General features: G+C 42.2%; 1 protein-coding gene across 1 annotated transcript in view; it reads right to left on the bottom strand.

Moving 5' to 3' along the window:
- Positions 1-15,823, bottom strand: part of ANKRD55 (ankyrin repeat domain 55) — an 88,148-nt gene that overhangs the window by 18,253 nt on the left and 54,072 nt on the right. The window contains exons 6-7 of the mRNA XM_039244532.1: positions 13,156-13,284; positions 226-410 (exon numbers count right to left, since the gene is read on the bottom strand). Coding sequence (XP_039100463.1) covers positions 226-410; positions 13,156-13,284 — 314 coding nt within the window. The remainder of the gene's footprint in view (positions 1-225; positions 411-13,155; positions 13,285-15,823) is intronic.

The following is a 15,823-nucleotide window of genomic DNA, read 5'->3' as shown; positions in this document are numbered from 1 at the left end:
GAAAATCTGACAATACTGTACAGTCACAGCACTTCTCTCCATAACAATGATTTTTCCTGCCCTGACTAAAATAGAGCAGTTTTTATTGTCAGAAGCACATGTGTGAATATTACTGGCAGTCAAGGATATAGTCATATAGGATAACCCCTTAACAATGTTCTTTTTTTTAAGATTAACATTTGAAGATGACTGTTAGTTCCGAACACTTTAAGTTGCCACGAATACCTGTCATCCATGTCCAGAGCCTGTAGGTTGCACTCAGGCACTCTTGCCAGTTCGTTAATAATGTCGCTGAAGCCCGCTGCTGCGGCGATGTGCACACATGTCTTCCCACTCTCGTCATCATAGTTGATTATGGAGGGGCCCTGGTGGTGGCTCAGGATGACGGAACACAGAATTCTATTTCCACTCTAAAGGAGAGTCAAAGGAAGCTCATTATGTATCATCCAGTGCTCTTCCTGGCTTATGCATGTTAAGATAAAATACAAAGAAAAAAATGCAAAAAAGAAAAAGAAAACTAAAAATGGAAGTAAATACATTTTATGAAACCCTCCAACAAATTCCCACTTGCCTCTTGTCACTGGAAGGATTTTTGTTTCCCATGTGAGCTAAATTGTCTTCCATCATTAGCCAACTAAGAAGGACTTAAATTAAATACGAGTGTGATTGACATGTTGGGGAGCTATCTAGATAACTAGTTCATCAAATCTATTTGTTTTTTTCACCAACTATGGCAGAAGTTGACCCCTGAGAAACCAGAAGGGTGAAAAAATTTCTTTAACAATTATTATTATTTAATGTTTGTTTGTTTGTTTGTTTATATTGAGAGAGAGAAGGAGAGAGAATCCAAAGCAGGCTCTGCACTGTCAGCACAGAGCCCAACGCGGGGCTCAAACCCACAAACCATGAGATCATGATCTGGGCCAAGGTTGGACGCTTAACTGACTGAGCCACACAGGCACCCCAAAGTGAATTTTCATGTTAACAAAATGACCATGATGAGTACTCACTGGTGTCATAATGATGACCAAGATGATCCAGTAATGCTCAAATTGCTACAAACTGCATGAAATTTAATCTCCAAAAATCCTTCGTGAAAGGAAATGGATCACAATCAATAAGAAATCAACAAATATGAGAAAGAACTTCAGGCAACCATCTAAATTGGGTCCATCTCTCTGTGTAGATCTATAAAAAACTTTTCATTCTATCTTTGAAAGGAGGCTATTCTATACTTTTTTAAGTAACCCACCCTAGTCTTAAAAGCTACCAATTCTTCCTTGAGAGCTTACACAAATAGGTTAGTAAAATCTGTGCATATTACTGGTGTTGAATATCTTTTATTGACCTGAAAAATCAATAAAACAATACATCAATAAAAACACTGCATGATCACCTGCAATTTCAGATGATAATAAATCTTCACTGGCCAATGAAAGAGATTCTCATTTTATTTATTTACTTTTAGAATTTAACTTTTAAATTTTTTTTCTTAAATAGTTTATTGTCAAGTTGGTTTCCATGTAACACCCAGTGCTCATCCCAACAAGTGCCCTCCCCCATGCTCATCACCCCCTTTTCTCTCTCCCCCTCCCCCATCAGCCCTCAGTTTGTTCTCAGCATTCAAGAGTCTCTCCTGGTTTGCCTCCCTCCCTCTCCCCAACTATTTTTCCCCTTCTTCTCTCTCACGGTCCTCTGTTAGGTTCCTCCTAATCTACCTATATGTGCAAACATATGATATCTGTCCTTCTCTGCCTGACTTATTTCGCTTAGCATAACACCCTCAAGTTCCATCCATGTTGTTACACATGGCCAGATTTCATTCTTTCTCATTGCCAAGTAGTATTCCATTGTATAAATATGCCACATTTTCTTGGTCCATTCATCAGTTGATGGACACTTAGGTTCTTCCCATGTTTTGGCTATTGTTGAGAGTGCTAATATGAACATTGGGGTACATGTGCCCCTATGCATCAGCACTCATTTTATATCATACAATAGAGAGTCATTTCTCTCAGATTCTCCTGATATCTCTGGAAAGATTATAAAAGAATCCAAATAATTCATTAGCATTTTAATTTTATGATTAAGTCTATACACAGACCCTGTAACTCCATGCACTAGGACTTATGTGTAGAATGGAGGTCCCTAGAAGGCATGAAGAGCAGATTAAGGAAATAGGAGGGGAAAGGTGTAGTTTTGGAAGCCCAGAGCTGAACCACATGTAGGGTCAGAGACCTGGGCAAGAAATAAGAGTTGGATTTTTAAAAAGCTGCTATTTTGATATTCTTCAAATGCTGTTCAACGGCTACCTCCTGATATATTTTCCCACATAAAATTTCCTGTTGGTCTTCTTCACACTGTGTTACCCTGTTTATTTAACCTCTGGGTCAGAGTCAGTTTTCACAATTCCATGGAACAGCACTCATTCACTTCACCTTTCCTCTTCCTTTCCCTCCTTTGTCTCTACACACTCGGCGCTCCGGATTTCCCATTACTAAGCTTGTTGCTGGCTCACAACGGGCCATGACACCATTAACCCTGGAATGTGCTTCCACTGTATGAGGGACAACAGCTGACATGAGTTCTAAAACCTCTTGCAGGATAAAGGCTGGAGACCCCCACAGCTCTCAGCTTTGAGGTGCAGGAGGAGAGCTGAGTGGGTGTTAAATGCTGCAACCAGGGCCAGATTCATAATTGTGGGGCTCAGAGCAAAATGAAAATGTGGAGCCCCCTGTTTTATATGGCAGGAAAGAAGCTCAGTCCTTTCTTCTTGTTGTCTTTCTTGACACAGCACAGTGATTTTTATTTGCTATTTTGTGTTGTGTTCCTTTGGGCTGGAGAGTCTTACTACTAGAGCATACCCTCACAGGTGCCTGGGTCTTCTTCCTACAACCCAGCACATGCTTGATCCTGACTCTCCTCAGGTCTGTGTCTAGACCCTTTTTCAGGAGGCTGAGAGTTTGTCCTAGAGAGGTGGGGAAGCAGTACTGTGTGAGCCACGGTGCCAGTGTCCTATCCAACTTCACTTACAAAACAAAAATTCAAAGATAAAATTAATGAGAACTTTCAGATGGTGATCACATGGGGCTTGGGCTATACTGGTCACACGCACATAAAGTGGTCCCTACCCACAAGTTTCTTCCTTCTCTTCCTCTCGTCTTCCTTCTTATATCCTCTTGCTCCCTCCATCCTTCCTGTGTAACAACAACTTTTACATTATTTGGATCAATTGGTGAAGTTCTATGGCATGCCTGGTTACCAGAGCTGGCTATACTGAACACATCCAAGCCTTTGTGCCTGCTTTATTGACTTTTCTAAGATTCTTTCACCTGATGTTACATATTTTGTATGTTACACCTGAAAAACATATTTTGAAGGAGTCTTTGATTTAAAACAATCAAGAGCACCCCACCCCCAACACTCACACCTTTAAAAAGTACCATTTGAGGAGGAAAACAGAAGCAAAGAGTGTCAGTACAATGTATTTATTTTGTTTATAATTTCCCGGGACAGCAAAAGAATTCAGGTTGCCAAGGTGATTCAAAGGGGAAGGTGCCCTGTCACAGTTCACCCTTTGTGTGAAAGGAGGAGTGTCAAGCACGGGTAGAAAAAACAAAGCCCATCTCCTCACCCAGTGTCTTCCTCTCTCTTTGCCTGGCTCTCAGAGCTGCCATTTTTGGAAGTGACCCTGAAGCCTGGGCTGCTTCCCAGGACTCTGCGCCAGCTTCTTCTGGACCCCAACCAGCCAGGCCCAGTTGGAAGTGCCCCCGATGGCTGAAGTATCACACAGCTTCTCTAGATGAGAACTCCAACCTCTTATCCATTTCCTCCAAAATGTCTTCTATCCTGAATTTTCCAGGCAACTCCTTTCCCTCTATACCTAGCTCTCCCTTCTACAACATTGTCACTGTATTTCCTCTTCTTTGAGAAGGTACTCTCAGGAATAAGGGTGATAGCTTTACTGATAGACATTGTGTGCCTGGCACTGTTCTAAGCATTGACATGTGCCAGCTCATTTAATCCTGATAAGAACCCCATAAGGTAGGTACTCCTATGATCCCCATATTATAGAGCAGAATATGGAGGTGCAAGGGGTCAAGCAACTTGCCCAGGTTGACAGCCAAGAAGGGACATGGCCGGATGGATAGCCTGTCTGCAGAGCCCTTGCACTTCACCACTACACCACTCTGTCTCTGCGAAAAGGAACGGTCTGTTTACTTGATCCTGCATGTTCATACTAGGGAAACAAAAGTAAAAACGCCTGTTTAGACTGCAACGTCAGTAGCGATGATGTTTGCCTGGCCAAATGAGACCTTTTACAGAGTGAAATATGAGGTGCTTTAAAAGCCTCTGCTCAGAGGGTTGCCATGGTGCACCCTCACAGGAATTTGAGGGGCCCAAGAGAGCACTAGTCTTTGAGCTGAGGCCTCCGGCTCAGTAGTTTCCTGGTAACAGCATTTCATTCTTGGCAAGCTGGCCATGTCAGCCAAAGGTAGGCTTCAGGCCTGGGAGGCCAGAGAGGGTCAGAGCTACCAAGAAGCACCAGGATAGAATGAATGGGGTGGTGCTTAGAAGAGCCCTCAGGAAGAATGGAGAGCGGGAGAAATGTCATTAAGCAGGGGAAGTAACAAAACTGCACAGATCCTATTCTTGGGGAGTTCTGGAATTCTGCATTCAGTAGCCAGATGTGGACTGTAGATTTGTTTGTTTTCTGTTGTATTTGTTTTCTTTCTGTCCATAGATAATCCATACAGTTGCCTTCATGTTCTCTGAAAACTGCTGGGAACTACTGAGTGCTAGTCATTTTCACTTTACACCTCGTGAGGGAGGGGTCCTAAGAGGCTTCATGTGATATAATGACTTATAAGAAATGTAACATAATCATTCAGATGAGCAAAATATATTTCTCAGATTCCTGAGAATGCTTCAGAGACATAAAAGTGAAATGGTGTCTTGTTAGTAATGAAGGTGAATTTTGGACCCCACCCAAGGGTGGGGCTAGTTGCCAGGAGGACCAACCATGTGATTAGAGGGTTGAAACTGTCAGTATCCCACCCTAAAACCTCCAGAGAGGGGAGAGGGGCTAGAAGTTGAATCGGCTGATGGCCCATGACTCAGTTAATTATGACAATGTAATAAAGCCTCCATAAAAACCCAAGAGGGAAATTTTTTAGTTCTTTTTCAGAGAGTGTCCATGCTCAGGGAAACAGAAGGTTTCCATGTGCTACCAAGCCAGGCCTCAAGGTCAATGAGGACAGAAGCTCCTTTCTTTGGGCCCTCACCCTATGTATCCCTTCAACTGGCTATCAATTCTTGTGCTTTATCATATCCTTTAATAAAATGATAAATGTTAATGTTTCCTTGAGTTCTGTGAGCTGCTCTAGCAAATTAATCAAATGAGGAGGTCAGTGGAACTTCCAATCTGTAGCTGGTAGGTCAGAAGCACAGGTAGCAGCCTGGGGCTTGAGATTGGCATATAAAATGGGGAGTGAGGGGCAGCCTTGTGGGACTGAACACTTAACCTGTGGAGTCTGATACTATCTCCAGAGAGACAGTGTCAGAATTGAGCTGTATCCTCAAACAGCCTTAAACACCTTGCCACAAAGGAAGTTAAGTTAATGTATAATACTTTTGCTATAGGCCGGGGCTGGGTGGCTCAGTCATTTAAGCTTCCGACTTTGGCTCAGGCCGTGATCTTGTGGTTCATGGGTTCAAGCCCTGAGTCAGGGTCTGTGTTGACAGCCTAGAGCCAAGAATCTGCTTCAGATTCTAGTCTCCCTTTCTCTCTCTTCCCTTCCATTGCTCACATGCTCTCTCATTCAAAAATAAACATTAAGAAAAGAATTTTACTATAGAAAGATTGCTAAAACCATTATAATATTCTGACTATAGACCCTTTTTATTCTAGGTGACCTTCCAAAGAGTCTTAGTGGGACATTTAGAACTAGTTGGTTATTTGTTAACACGTGTCTGGGGAATTAGCTGTATAGTGGCTTCTTCTTGGAGGGCACTCCAACCTCCTTTCTTCTTTTGGAAGCAGTGGCCTGATTGCATCACTTGTGTCATGATGGTGATTAGATCAATGGGAGGTTAGGGTTGTAGATCACACAGCCCTCTTAAAGTGAGAAGAATGAGCCCATCAATTAAGCTAGAGCCAGATGCTTCAGACTGGGAATGAAGCTCCAAGGAAAAATCTACTTATCTACACTCTCCCCTGGAGAGCTAGCACAACACAGAGATTGTAGGCATGGGGCAGAAGGCATGGTGACCCTCAGCTGCTGAACTACTTCATTTCATAGGTTTTCTTTTTTTTCTTTTTATTTTTTTTTCCTTTTCCTTTTCTTTTTTCTTTTTTTTTTTACAAATAGTTTATTGTCAAATTAGTTTCCACATAACACTCAGTGCTCATCCCCATAAGTGTCCTCCTCTATGCCCATCCCCCCCCCCACATCCATCAGTCCTCAGTTTTTGTCAGCATTCAAGAGTCTCTCATGGTTTGCCTCTCTCCCTTTCCCCCACCATTTCCCCCCTTCTTCTCTCCCTTGGTCCTCCGTCAAGTTCCTCCTAATCCTCCTATACATGCAAACATATGATATTTGTCCTTCTCTGCCTGACTTATGTCGCTCAGCATAACACCCTCAAGGTCCATCCATGTTGCTACACATGGCCAGATTTCACTGTTTCTCATTGCCACATTTCATAGGTTTTCTAATACTTTGGAAAACAATCAAAAAACAAAACAAAACAAAACAAAAACTATAGGAAAACAAACTACTATAGTTTAGGAAATAAAGAAACAAACAAAAAACAAAAACAAAAACTCCTTTATTGCTCTGTTAGTGTGTAGAAAGGGATTAAATACCACTTTTGGTTGTCTGACAAGCTGAAGGTCTCCAGGATATCTCTACTGTGTCCTTGCTGAATGTTATGACTGGGAATCTTTCTGCTGAAATGAACCCTAGCAGAGAGTAATACTCAATAAATATTTACTGAGCAACAAATAAACAGATGAGTAAAATAAGCCTTATAAACTATAAGCAAAGCCAAACAGAATACCCATCCTTTTTAGTTTCTCTCTCTTTTCCTCATTATCTTCCTCCTTTTACTCTTTTCACTTCTTTTTCTACTTCTGTTTACTCCTAGGTAAGTCCCTATCATTTTCTCCTTTTACTGCATCCCTTCATGTCTTTACTCGAGCACTGGGGAGCTGACACATGTGGCCACTTAAACTTAGGTTGCCCTTCAAGACTGCAGTTTCCTAAGCAGGTTGGCCTTTGCTCCCAGAGAGATGGATTTTGCAATTTCTTTCTTTGTTTACTTTGGGCTTAGTGACTTTGTAAGTCTTCCTGGGAGTCATATGGCCTGGGTACCTATGTAGGCATTGGGTATATCTGGTCAAATGACAACCTCCTTGTGTCACTAGTTTCTTTACCTGTGAACTGAATAGTGAGACTACATGATTTACTGTGGTCCTTTGCAACTCCAATATTCTTTCACCTTATGGTGGTCACTGGTATATGACACTTATCCATTGTTATTCTGAATATATTTAGGGTAAAAGTATATTTATAAGACTTTGACATAATCCAGAAGGTTGATCACAGATCTTCACCACAGGAAGGACGAGAATTCCATATTGGATCACCTGGACCAAACCAGTCTCAAGCACTAGAGGCTTAAAGGTTATATTAAAGAGCTATTAGGGTGTGTGTGTGTGTGTGTGTGTGCGCGTGTGTTTAATTTCCTTAACCACATAACCACATACTGAATGAACAAACATGAAATACTTTTTAATTACTGTAATTCTTTTCTTTCTAATCTCCCTTGAAAAATGTACTGAAAGAAAAGTATTTCTGAGGAAGATTCCAAACAAACATATCTTCTAGTAAGCAGAGGAGAGAGCTAGGGGCAAGATTTGAGGGGCAGTAGATACTTGGCCCCTTCACTGACCTGCCATCATATCTATCCTAGATCCTACCATTAGAAAAACATCCCTGGGTATTAAGACTTTTACACTCCTACAAGGCACAGTTAAGCTAACAAATGGTGTTCTAAATAAAGAACTCAATAAGCCATTAATCTCATTGATTTGAGATGGGTAAATTTATTGGACTGGATTCAGTGAACACTTCTTGGAGGACCTAAGATTCACAAAGATCTGTTTTGGGTCTTGAGAGACATCTACCTGAATAAGGCACATTGCCTTTAAGCACACTAGATGTGCCACTTAGAGGGAACAATTTTGAAAAGGAGCCTAACAAAGAAGGTGGCATTTAGTTGTGCCTTCAGGAATAAGAAAGAATATGCAGAAATTCTTCATGTGGAAGGGATGATGTGGGGAGTGCAAGAAGAAGGGTTTCACCAAGAGAAGAATGTGATTAAGGAGGAGACAGAATGAATCTCTAAGGTAAAGAGATTGCTCATATTTCAGTGTGACTGGAGTAAAGTCTATATGGGCTGAAGAAGAGAGGTCAGGGAGTGGGTGGAGGTTGAGGAGTGGTTGTTCACAACAGTAGGTGCTAGCCCAGGGAGTTTGTTCTGTATGAAAAAATGGAACTCACTGAAGGTTTTTAAACCAAGGACCAATAGTGACCGTAACTGTTTGGGTGGAAGAACAGTTGTATTTGTACATTCCTTTGGAATTTGTAGAAAGAGCACTTGGTGGCAATGTGAGAACAGAATGGAGAAGAAAAAGGCTGAAAGTAGGAATACAAATAGTGAAACTGTTGAGGTGAGAGATGGTAGAAACCTGAGCTAAGGAAGCGATGGCAGGTGTACAAAATTGTCTCCATTTGCTCTTCCAGGCTTACCCTCCTATGTTTTTCCATCCTGCTCTTTACTTTTTAGTCTGTATAAGTTGCATCAAATGGACTTTCTTGTCCTCCTGTTAGGTTTGGCCAGTGCGTGGCACTTACAGGAGATGGGTATAGGAGGACAGAGATTGGGGCGTTTATCATTTAGTTCTCTCCCTGCCAGGCCACAGTTTGTTCATTCCATCAAAGGCTACCTGTACTGTCCTGGACCCTCTGGTACAGCTCTAGCTTTCTCTGTCTTAGTAACCACTCCCTCCCACGCCCTCTCAGGCCCAGATGTCCTAAATGGCAATGTGCTGTGGTATGGAAATAGCCTCTTCATGAATCTCTGCCAATTTATACAATGTGAATGGGGTATGTTTCCTAGTACAACCATGACCTGTACAGTGGGGATAGAAAGGAGATAACAGAGATGTGAGAATGGAGGGGGTAGAATTGAGGGGTCTTAATAATGAACTAGACAGTGAAGGGAAATAAGGAAGGATTCATGGATCATGCAGAGGCCTTTTAGCTTGGGCTACTGGAAGATAGGAGTGTGGTGTGAGAGATATTGGGTTAAATTTGGACATGTCCAGTTTGAAGTGTCTGGGAAATGATGTGGAGAGGCTCAGGAGAGCTAGAAATATGAGTCTAGAGTACAAGAGATAGTTCAGATGGAACTCATTGAAGGTTTTTAAGCCAAGAACCAACAGTGACCATAACTGTTTGGGTGGAATAGCAGTTGTATTCATACATTCCTTTGGGATTTGTAGAAAGAGCACCTGGTGGCAACATGAGAACAGAATGGAAAAGAAAAGGGCTAAAAGTAGGAATACAAATACTGAACCTGATGAGAACCTTCTGGTGGGAATGATAGCTGAAGTGACAGGATTTCTGAGGAAAAAAGTGAGAAAGAGACTGGGAACTGAATTTCTGCCTTGTGGAGGAAAGACACCCATGTGGACTCCTGATAAACCGGTGTCCTCACAGATAGGCAACAACATGCCCTGAAGGGACTGAGCTGCCATCAAGGGAGATTGGATGGGATCAGGGCTCTGCTCAGTGTTGACCCGGACAGAGCCAAGTGGCAGGGTTTCCTGGGAAGACAGGGGAGGTGAATGAGGACAGTGGGCCCACAGGAAGGTACCACCAGTTACCAAGGGACCTGAGAGATGAGGCAGAAGCCCAACTCCAGATCACTTCATGAGCCTGATGTTTCCAATCTTTCCTGCCTTGGATATCTGGGTTGAATACAGGAGCTTTATTATTCCAAAGTGCTATAGCTTTAAATGTGATCTCATATGGTCCAAGAGAAGAGCAGCAAGTTCAGGGAAAGGAATTAATGACAAAGGGAAATAGACTCATTCCTGTGGAAAAACTATAAAAGGAGCACAATGCTGGTCCTATACTATAAATGAATGAGAAATGTAAAGGAGGCAAGTGTAATTGTGGTTCAGCTGACCTTAGCCTTCTTTGCAGAGTAAAGGCCAGGACACACCACTTCTGAATTTCACTGCTAACCACAAGGAGACAGAGCGTGCATGGTTCTCCCACAACAGTGATTCTTAACCTTTTGGGGTGTAGTTACTGATCCTCACTGAGGAAGTGAAGAAACTCATGGATGCCTTCCTTAGAAAAAAGTATGCTAACATACTCCCACACTCACACAGGGCATATTTCATACAGTTGTAGGGGTTTTAGAAGGAACTTGCTTTGTTAAGCTTTTGACACTCAATGCCAGATACACAGTAGGTACTCAAGAAATATATATTAAGCAATTAGTAAATAAATGAGTGACACAAGATGCTTATATAAAATCATGGTCAAAAATTCAAATATCTTAGGTAGAGGTAAATAAGGTTTTAGTGCCCATTAATATGAATTCATTTATCATAGTGTTTTTGATGGGGTTTTGGAGTGATGGGGGTCTGGAGCTGATGACCAAGAAAGAATTCTTTAGGTGTCTTCGGTGCAAAAAAGTGATTTTATTACAGCACAGGGACAGGACCAATGGGCAGAAAGAGCTGAACTGGGGTTGTGAAGAGTGACTCCATATGCCATGGAGGTGGGAGAGATAAAGTCAAGAGGAAGTTTCTTAAAGGGATTTCCAAGTGCTAAAGAAGACTCACAGGATACTGGAGGCCTCGCTATTGTCAGGCTATTGTTGTTTTTCCCTCTAGCAAATCATTATAATTAATAGTAGGGAGTTCCTGGAGATTAGGCTATTGATAAGATAGCCTTTTTCTTGTAATTTACAAAGATTTGGAAACTGATGGAGACTGAGGTCCTCTGATCTCTATCAGTTCAACCATTTGTTCTCAGTCCTTTCCTTTGTTCTTGGGCAGCCAGCAGTGCCTGAGGAATATCACACATATCCTACCCATGTGGGGTAGAGGGTAGGAGGTGGTTTGTGAGGCATCAGTTTGCTTTATGCTCCCTCATTGGTTTTCAGCCCTAGGTGCATATCATAGTCCCCTGAGATGAAGGGAAGCTTTAAAAATATGGATGCCTGGGCTCTACGCCAGAACAACTGACTGAAAATCTAAGGATATGGGGCTTCAGTATCCAATATCGCTTAAAAGCTCGTCAGATGATTTTAAAGTGCAGACAGGACTGAAATCAATGTAGCAGATATTAAAAGTGATATCATCTAGTAGGGAGAAAGATGATGATGTGGGTATCATAACTAAGCTGTTGTGGAAAAAATTGGGAAACATAATGAAAATGGCTATCTATTCTAATTACCTAGCACATTACAAAGTGCTGTCATGTGCACAATCTCACTCATATCCCAAAGATCCACTGATTGTTAATCCAAGAAGGTATTGGTGATTTTCCTCAGATCAAAACTACGTCTGTCAATACAAACAGATTTTCTAACTTTTCATTTTGCCAAACTGCCTCCTTGAGGGTAAGAGCAAGGGTTCCCACCCCTGAAGAGAGTCCAAATTAGGTGTGAAGTGGGCTCTGGGGACCTATCATTTTCCAAGCACTGCTGATGATTCCATTGCATGTGCAGGACTGGAGCAGCAGCTCTAAATTGGGGGAGGGGTGGAGGAAGTGGGAGCAGAGATGTGAGCCCCATCAGAAATCCGTGGGGTTAAAAGGCAAGGGTGATGAGGGTGAATATAGGAAATGGCTTGATTTGGATACCACTGTCACATCAGCACCAGCACAGCCAAGGGACAGCGCCTCAGGGGCAGGGTGGGAGATTAGATACTGAAAGTATGTAGGAGGATGCTATGGGCGGGTAGGGATGACAAAATAAGTTTTGCTCAATTCACAGTTTTGCTCAGGGCTGGTCCTTGTACAGAGTAACTGACACCAGAGTTGGAGGGACAAAACCAGAGCAGTTTCCAAATCACTTCTGTTTGCCTCTTCCCTCAGGCCTGAAAGTGCCAGGTGCCCATCTCTTGTATGACTGGCACGTGAAACAACTGAATGAAACCACCACCACTAAGGAAGGCAGAAACCCCTCTTACAAGGATGCTGGCAGCAGTATGGCAAGGGTGCCTTCCTGAGTTGATGAAGATAAACAGTGGAGGTGTCTATGTTTGGCTATCATAAGATAGAAAAGGTTAAGTTTGTTGAAATGATGCATAATATCGCTCTCCTCTGAAGGATGGAGAAGACTCTTAGTTAACCATTCTTCTTGCAAATAGAAAACATGTCAATAAATGCTAGCTATGATCATTCTTTCACCCTATTCTCTCTTTCCCCCTCAATAGATTTTGTGGGCCTATTCTGCTTTCTTTGGTCATGTGTACTGATAAAGTCTCCCTTTGTGATCGTGGTATAGCATTATGAGGCATGATTTTCAGTCCTCAGCACAGAATTCAGGATCATCTGGAATAACTCTGCTTTCGGAGATTTGGAAGGAAGAAGAGAGTTACAGTCCAAAGACTTTGAAGAGATTTTGCTAGTAAATCTTTGAAAGTTTTTCCTGGTGTGCTGTGAGCTACTAAGCAAGCATGCAGATGGAGAGAGTGAGAGAGCAAGTGAGAGAGGTGTTATGTGTCTGTTTATGTGTATGTGTGCATGTGTGTATGTGTGTGTGTGTGTGTGTGTGTGTAACACTCAAAGCAGGCTTTCTTCCTCCTCTGTATCTTGGTGGGGTTTCTTCTCCACAACTGATGCACTCCCATCCTCCAAATGGACAGGTTTGCTATTGCCTCTCTGGATATGAAGGACAGGAGAAGGGCGGAGAATCTTACTTGCCCTAGCACACAAACAACCTCCATTTCATGGCAGTGGCTGCACCTTTGATAATTCCATCTTTCAGGTCCAACATACTCAGAGAACTGTTAACATTGTTTTACACCATCTAAACTTGAGACAAGTTTGCTGACCAATTTCTCACCTGGACTGCCCAGTGCAGAGCTGTTTTAAAGTCTTTATCCACAAGAGTGGGGTCTGCTCCTTTCTTCAGCAGCATTTGGGTATGTTGAGGCCGGTTGTGGAAAGCTGCCCAGTGAAGCGGTGTCATTCCCTACAAAACCACAGTCAGAAAGGGGAGAGGTGAGCAGAGGCTATCAGGAAGGAAAATGCAACTCAGACTTTTTCTCCAGGCCCAAGTGCCATCAGCACATAAAATGATTGCTGCCTGTCAGTTCATTCCTTAAGTCATTCAATCAACAGGTATTTGCTGAGTTTCTGCTTTGTGCCAGCAAAGTAAGTGTTGAAGATACTGTAGTGAATTAGATAAAAAAGATCCTTGCCCTCATGGGAACTGCAGTGTGGTAGAGGAAGATGGATAGCAAATGCAAATGGGCAAAAGGATTTTCCAGATTGTGCAATGCTATAAAGACTGCAAGTGGGGTGCTGTGAGAGAGTAACTATGGAGTTAGTGACTATTATACATGGGCCTCTATGAGTTAGGCTTGGAGGAGCAGAACAGCAAGCGCCAAGCCACAGAAGCAACCACTTGTAACTGGGGTCACGCTAACCTGCCATATCCCACCACGAGGGATTTTACTGCAGTATCCCCAGTGGCTACAACAGAGACTAGATAAATAGCTGTTGAATAAAAGAAGAAATGGAGTGGGAGAGATAGCCATGTGAGTTGAGTCTTGAGAGGGAGATAAGGCTGATCCTGGGAATGTGGGGTGGGGATCCTAACTCTGAATAAAGCATTCAGAGTTTATTCTAAAGTCATTGGAAAGACAGTGAAGGGTTTTAAAATGATGTTGAGGGGCGCCTGAGTGGCTTAGTCGATTAAGCGTCCGACTTTCGCTTAGGTCATGATCTTGAGGTTTGTGGGTTCGAGCCCCGCGTCGGGCTCTGTGCTGACTGCCAGCTCAGAGCCTGGAGACTGTTTTGGTCTGTGACTCCTTCTCTCTCTGACCCTCCCCTGCTCACGCTGTCTCTCTCTCTCCTAGAAATAAATAAAACATTAAAAATAAATAAATAAAATGATGTTGACATGATCTGATTTACTTTCTTTAGAAGAACTCACTCTGTGGTAGCTTGGATGAGTCCATTTGGTGAATCTCAGCTTATTTTAGGGTTCAAGGTTACACACTTTAGGCATCATTTAATAATAAAATGAGCTTATGCTGGAAGATGGTAACCAAAAGGAACCACTATTGTCTGGGCATGTACTATAAAAAGATGGCCTCTTCCCCTTCCCCACATCTTTCAATTACACAAAATATATCTAAAATGACTCTCGATTAAGATGCCTGGTAAAGGAGGTAAGGGATATGGGCAGCTTTAAAGGTTTTTTTTAAAGTCATCTAGGCAGATAACATAAAGATACAAGTCTAACATTTTTTGATCCAAAGATCTTTACGAGTTCTTATGTATATTATTTCACTTAATTAACAACATTCTGAACTAAGTACCATGGCAAAGTCTGCTGTATGGTCACCAAACTCTATTTTGTCTCCCTCCAGGGCACACTGAGTACATTCCCCAGCCTCCCAGCAGATATATATGGCCATCAGACTGTGTCCTGATCATTGCAATGTGGACAAAAGGGGTGGAAGCCCCTACCGGGCCTGCATAGAAAACAAAACCCATATGGTCTTACATACCTTCTCTCTTTCCTCATCCAAAAAAATGAATGCAGAGAATAAGACTGGAGAAGATGCTAGAACCATGTTTAATTATGAAGCCCAGGACCCTAACTGTTGAGGGAGAATAAGCCTATCTTATTGACCAGTATTGGACTATGATTCTAAAGAAATAAGCTTTTGTGGCAACTGAGTGGCTCAGTTGGTTAAGTGCTCAACTTCAGCTCAGGTAATGATCTCTCACATGAGCCCCACGTGGGACTGTCTGCTGTCAGCACAGAGAATGCTTCATATCCTCTATTCCCCCCTCTCTGTCCCTGCCCACTCATTCTCTTTCTCTCCCTCTCAATATAAATAAATAGGCTTAAAAACAGAAAAGAAGTAAGCTTTTACTGTGTTAGGCCACTGAATTTTTGAGTTAATTGCTATAGCAGTTGACAAACTTTGACAGGTACCACCATCCTTCTCATTTTATAGAAGAGGAAGCTGAGTTCTAGAGAAGTTCTCAAGTCTGTGAACTTCGCCAGTCCTGTGAGCACAGAACTGAATCTAGGGTTAGAGGTTTGTGGGTTGCTGCGATTAAAATGTTAATCTCCTGAGAAGTTTTAAAATTCTAAATCATTATATTACAGTCTGCTTTCAAGTTATAGGAGACATATAAGTGAGCCTCCAGGTATATTCTTGAGGATAATTCAAGAAGCAATTGGTTTCATATGGAAAAGAATGCAGATAACTAAAGCAGAGGAACTTCTTGTTCTTATTCTGACAGCTGAATATTTGCTTGGGATTCAGAATAATTTGATGCATTTCAAAAAGTCTTCTTCATTATAAAATCTGGACTCAAGGGAATCAGATTATTTTTATTATGCATGGATTTCCCTTTCCCAGTGCTGATTCCCATTTGCTTCAGAGTCATTGGCTTCATCATGAAGGGCTATGAGTATCCAGAGTTAAAGACATCAAAGAAAATTTGAAGTCAATGGAGTGTAAACTTCATGAGGGTAGGCCCTTATC

Source organism: Hyaena hyaena, unplaced genomic scaffold, assembly GCF_003009895.1.
Source record: "Hyaena hyaena isolate Hyena2069 unplaced genomic scaffold, ASM300989v1 scaffold_241, whole genome shotgun sequence".
In the NCBI taxonomy this organism is placed as follows: domain Eukaryota; kingdom Metazoa; phylum Chordata; class Mammalia; order Carnivora; family Hyaenidae; genus Hyaena; species Hyaena hyaena.
This window is presented reverse-complemented; position numbering and strand designations above follow the sequence as displayed.